A 6,000-nucleotide genomic window follows, 5' to 3' on the forward strand; every position below is an offset into this window, starting at 1 on the left:
CAGAACACAGGACTGAAAACAAGGCTCTCCAAAGGGTACTAGCTACCAAAGTTACTAATGATAACAAAGAATATCAAGTCTGGAGGCAAGCTGTTCTTACTTCAGTAAAGCAGGGAAGAACTGCATTAGCACACATGTAAACCAATGCCTGAACAAAACAAACAAAAAAACAAGCTCAGATTTTCTCTTCTAAATTTCGAAAAGAAAAAAAGCTAGGCTTTCAAGGTTTAAATTCTTCTCATCAGCTCCAGTTTCTCTAAGCTTCACTGTGCCCTTATATATTTCTCAAGGAGCAAAACTAGGCAGACTTATGGGTCGGCAGAATACAATGGACACATCCAAGCTCTCTCAACTTGCCCCAGCAAGGAGTCAGACAGACTGCAATGTTCCAAACTCTCAAAAAGATGCAGTTCAGTAAATGAGACTAGGAGTAGCCACCATAAAGGAAAACTTCTGCCATCATCCTAGGAGATTAACACTCATCCTTTCCAGTACTTGCCTAAACTTTGCTACAGCAACCTTCTCCTGGTCCCAAGGGAACTTCAGAAGTTATGCACTAGGCAGTAAGCAAAAAGAATACAGCAATGACTGTACCAGCACCACCCCACCCCCCCCCCCCCCCCCCCCCCCCAAAAACTTCCCGGCGCGGGAGGGGACAACCCCCCCCCCCCCCCCGCCAAAAAAAAAAAGACCAAACTAACCACTAAAACAAAAAAACACACCCAAACCCCACTAAAACCAAACCAACAAACTAAAACCAAACAATGTAACAAATGTTATTGCCAAGCTAGTGGCACAGTGATACTTTCTTTCAATGTCCACCTAGAGGCCAATTCCTATGGAAGTATATTCTAAAGAGAAACTTCAGACTAGCAGTTGAGTATGCATTTCAAATGTATCAAAAAACCCTTACATTTCTGTTACACAGTTAAAAATAATTTCCAGCCATTTTCAGTGTAATATTATTTGCTACTGCCATGACTTTGACCAGTTTAGCAAAGCAATCTAGGGCTCTTCATCTAGTAGCACCAGAAACTGGGGAAGCAGGGAAACACACAAGAGAGAGTCATCTCAAGAAATGCCTTTACAGACCAACCTAACTTCTTTGGCAGAGCTTTTTTCAAGGCTCTCTGATCCCCTGGAAAGGCGGAGCCCTGCCCAGCTACAGAAGCCAAAGCTAAGGTGTTTTGGGAGAACTTCAGTCTAATTCAGTGGTGGCTCTAGCACTACCTTTAAAGGTAGAGAGTAAGGACAGTTTCTGCTTTGTATTTAAAAGTTCTCAACCTTAAGAGACTTTGGAAGGGGGTGTAGGCTCTCAACACCTCATAGAGCCAATCCAGCAAAAACCTGTAAAGGATGTTGTAAAGTCAACAGAGGCTGGAGGTGTGCAAAGGCTCTCAAGAATGCCATTTAGGAGGTACAGCTAGCAGCACTAGGACCTCAGAATTATTACTTACTAAGAATACAGCTGTATTCAGGAAAGGCATTTACTCACTTCAGAATAACAACACAAATGGAGCATTAGAACAGCTTAGAGATGTGAATAGTTAAGGAGGTGAGATGAATGAGAACTTCCTTCAGTTTTTAGAATGACAAAGGAAAAAACCCTCAGGATCAGCATGAGATTTCATTTATAAACAGTGCTTTAACAAAGAATAGTCTGTTTGTAATTTCAGAAAGAGAAGCTACCAGCAACAGATGCCACAGAGACATCTACTTCTCTGTCAGGTGTTACAGAACACATTTATGTCAAGTACATTAAATGCTAAAAACAAGTTAGCAGACAAGTATTTCTACCTGTTACTATTCCAGCTCTCAAAGTCTTCTGCAGCCTAGCATATGCTGATAGTCTGAAATAAGACAGGGCTGAAGCTTCAAAAATGATACAAAAAAACATGCTTATAACTGCAGCCAGTAGGGGTCATTTCAGTGTAAAAAATTGCAATGAAAGAAAAGACTAGAGACAGGAAGGAGAGTAAAAACATGAATTTCTATTCACACAGTTCTTTAAGACACTTCCATTTCCTCCTCCTAGGGCTGGGGAAGGAAAGGGTTTGCACACCTAACATGCAAGATAACAAAAAAAGCGCAGCCTTTATTCTGTTAATGGATGAAGGCATGGCTTAATACTACTCACATCAGGCATCACCAGCCTAGCCTGTTGCATGTGTGCCTGTAAACTGAGCAACTGTTTAGGTCATCACAATCAAAAAACCAGAGCTATTCAACCTCATATTAGCGATCAGAGGCTGTACAATCAGTACCCTTTTATCCTTGCTGCTACCTCATGTGCAAAACATGCATCATGAAGAACAACATATTACCTCTGTTCCTCAGAATGAGGCAGTTTCCTGACAATTCACTAATAGGTATTCCAGGATTATTTATTAGGCTGACAGTTCAGCTCAGTTTCTTTTCATTTATGAGAATGAAAATTAAATAGATAAGTTAGAATAAGAAAATTAAATACGAAAGTTATCTCCCTTAGTTATAGTTAATAGATCATTATCTCCCTCCCCTAGGACTATTCCTATAGGGACAGCTGGAACTAGTTTCTAACCACAACACTAATTGAAACACAATCTTGCCAACAAATGCTTCATACTATTTTCAACATTAGATGGGACGTGTTAGGAGTTGAACTACAGCAACGTACAGATTGCATCACTTCAAAGGAATGAAATGCTCCTAAACTGCCAGAGATGTCCATATTGTGATACAGTAAGGAAATTGGAGCATTAAGGCTTTTAATGACTGTAGGCTCTTAGTTCCTTTAACCAACGAGAAGGGGGGCAAGCTATTTTAGCCCAGCTTTTACTCCAAAACACACGACAAGAGAAACTCCTGCAAAACCAGGTAAGTTTTCCAAGTACCTTTGCTTGTACTTGTACTTTTCTATTTACCAAAACTTTTCCAAAGCATATTAAAAATAAGACACTACAGCAACATACATATTCAGCAACATATTCTCAGTCAAGGTCTTCAAAATAGTTCAGAGCCATTTAAAAATGCTTAACAATCGAGCTTTTAATCTAGAGCTCATCCCACCCAAGCATCAGCTCGTGAGGCTGACAGCATTGGTCGTGGCACAGGCAGGATGCACTGCCCTGCTCTGCTGTGCTTTGCAATTTATTTGTTATGGAGGCAAATGGAGTTTTAAACTAATAACGAGCTCTAGGACAAAGGTCAGCTGCCCACTAAAAATGACCCGGTTTAGCTTTCTTAAAATAGTGCATCATTTTAAATGCCGGTTTTTTGGACAGATGCTGCCTCACCAGCTCTCTGGACTTTCTACTGCCCTCTACCCGCCGAGAGGGGACCGTCTCCTTCTCCTTTTCCAGAATTGTCGAAGCTCCAGCTCCGAATCACATATACATTTACACATATCCCAAACTACTGCTTATTTGTAATCTCTTTACAGCGCCATGTTTTCCCTCAACTTGGGGGAAAAGGCAATTGGAGGTACAAGAGAAAGAGAGACTAAAAATTTGTCTCTGGCCTTCCATTAATGTACAACAAATAAAAAAAAATTAAGCTTAGGAATTCCGATAGATAAAAAAATGAAGGGGGGTGAAGTCCTTTTGCATTTCATACCAATTCATCACCTCATAAGACGGCAGGAAGCTAAAGAGACTTTGAGAGGAGTTCTACCGTGGGCATTTCCCCCTTGATGCTCCAACAGAGAAAGATACACCCCTCATTACACGCCGAGCGGGACAGGCAGAGAGATATTAAGTGACAGAAACAGGAAACAAAACTTTATAACAGATGATCAGTCTTCCTTGTTTCTTTACACAGGAGGGAATCCGGAATAGGCATCATGCGTGCACGACTGACCTCCATCTGCCAAACTCTTCCCGAGTCCTTCATCAAGGAATTTTAGCTGGGCATCAGTAGCTGATACAAGCTATCAGCAACCCAGCGACACGCTACGGAGAATTAGTAGAACCCTAAAGTTTAGGGTAAGAAAATTAAGGGAAGAACTTCTAAGCGGGAGCCTGTGGGGTTTTTTTTAAGCAGGGCAGGTTAGAAGACACGCTCGCGGATGGGACAGGCGGGCTGGAAGGGAAGGAAGGCGCACCGGCGCCTAAGAGGTCCGAGGTGCGCCCTCCTTGCTTTCCCGCCGCCCATGGGGTACCCCCACCCCGGGGGACGGATGGAGGGATGCAGGGTGTGCCGCCGCCTCTCACCTTCGCAGACGCCCACTTCGTACTCGGTGATGGAGTCTCCGTTGAGCGGCGGTCGGATGACACAGCGCAAGCCCCGGTCGCAAGCTCCGTGCAGCCCATAGACTCCCCCGCAGCTCTCGTTGCGCTGCCGAGCGCACATGAAACAGCAGCCGCAGATCCCCAGCACGATGCTGCCGGGGCAGCTCTTCGGTTCTTCGCATTTGGATTCGTCGCAGGGTAAGCAGACGAGAGCACGCGTCCCTGACTCGCCCAGCAGCAGGGCCAGCAGGAACAGCCACCCCGCGGCCGCCAGGTGCCAGCCGCCGTCTCCGCCCGGGCGTCTCCTCCCCGCCGAGACCGCTGCCAGGTACATCCCAGCCGCCGCAGCCCGGCCTGGGCCGGGGGGAGCCTCTCGGAAGCCCCCTCGCCGGGCGGCGGACCCGAGCGTGCCGCGGCTCCTTCCCGCCGCCCCCGCCTCCGGCCCCCCGAGGAAAGTTTCCTCTCTCGGCGGCGGCGGCTTCAGCCAAACTTCTCCTCCGGGTGGCGGCTCCGCCCGCTGCCCCCTCCGGGAAGCGGCGTCCCTCGGCCCGTCCGCCCCTCGCCCGCCGGTCCCCGGTTCCGCGGCGCCGTGCGTGCGAGCGGCGGCGGCGACAGCGGCGGCTGGCTCTGTCCCCCGCGCGTCCCGAGCCCCAACTCGCCTCCTGCCTCACTCTCGCCCCGCTCCAAGTGCGCCCTCTGCCCTGCCCCCATTGGGCGATGATCGCCTCCGCGCCGCCCCAAGTGCCCGGCCGCGCCTCTCTCATTGGGCGCTGCCGCCGCCGGCCCGCCCCCTTTCCTCCCGCGCCCCCCCCACAGCCCCAGATCCTGGGGCTGGAAGAGGCGCAGCGGAGGCGAGGAGCAGCCTGGGCCCCACAGCGGCCGCGCCTCCGCCTCCCCTGCACCTCCCCTCCCCCCCCCTCCCGGGGCTCTGGGCGCGGAGCGGAGCGGGGCGGCGGCGCCAGACCGCGGGGACGGGCTGGCGGCGGCCCGGGGGACACCGGGGTCGGGGAGGGAGAGGGCCCCGCAAAGGGCGCAGCCCCAGCAGGGCGATGCTGCGGGGAGCCGTAAACGGGGCCTCGCCGTCCCCGGCTGTGGCGGCGGGAGCCTCCTCCTCTTCCTCTGCCTGCTCCCTCGAGGGGCGCGGGGATCCGGGACGGGGAGCGGCTCCGCGACCTCTCAGCGCAGCGCCACGGGAGAGGAGAGCCGGTCCCCGCCCCGCCCCGTTCCGTTCCCGCAGCCGGGCTCCCGGGCGCGCCCAGGTGCCCCGCGGGTGCGGGGGAGCCGTGGCAGAGCCGCTCCGCGGGGGCGGGAGGGGCTGTCCCGCTCTGGCGGCGGCGCCGCGCTATCCCGGGCCGCCCCTCTGCCCGCTCATAAACAAGCGGCGGTGCCGCCACTCGCCCGCCGACCTCGGCACCAAAAGCCGACCCGGGCCGCCTGGTACTCTTCGCCGGCACACGGGCAAAAGGCGCCCGCGGCTGCTGCCCGGTCTTCCCTACCGAGCGGCTGCCGTCACCGCCCGGAGCCGGCCGGGCAGCCGCGGCCCTGCCGCCGCCCGGTCCGCTGGGGCTGCGCGGGCCAAGGACGGCCCGGAGCGGCGGCGCGAGGTGCGGCGGCGCTGTGGCCGTGGCGCTGGCCCTGCAAGGCCGGCAGGCGGCAGCGCTCGGCGCGGCGCTCGCTCCGGCGGAGGTGCCTGCCCCGAGCCGGGGCGAGGGGACGCGGGAGGGAAACCAAGAGGAACCAAGGTGTTGCGGGAGGTCAAAATGCTGCCCTGTCTGCGGGCAGCGACCGGGCG

At 52.7% G+C, this 6,000-nt stretch overlaps 1 protein-coding gene across 1 annotated transcript in view; it reads right to left on the minus strand.

The window, feature by feature from the left end:
- The window catches only part of CRIM1 (cysteine rich transmembrane BMP regulator 1), a 174,290-nt gene extending 169,420 nt beyond the window's left edge, over positions 1-4,870 (minus strand). Inside the window, exon 1 of the mRNA XM_039718785.1 lies at positions 4,191-4,870. Coding sequence (XP_039574719.1) covers positions 4,191-4,542 — 352 coding nt within the window. The 5' untranslated portion in view covers positions 4,543-4,870. The remainder of the gene's footprint in view (positions 1-4,190) is intronic.
- Between the last annotated feature and the right edge of the window lie 1,130 nt (positions 4,871-6,000).

Source organism: Passer montanus, unplaced genomic scaffold, assembly GCF_014805655.1.
Source record: "Passer montanus isolate IOZ18808 unplaced genomic scaffold, ASM1480565v1 scaffold40, whole genome shotgun sequence".
In the NCBI taxonomy this organism is placed as follows: domain Eukaryota; kingdom Metazoa; phylum Chordata; class Aves; order Passeriformes; family Passeridae; genus Passer; species Passer montanus.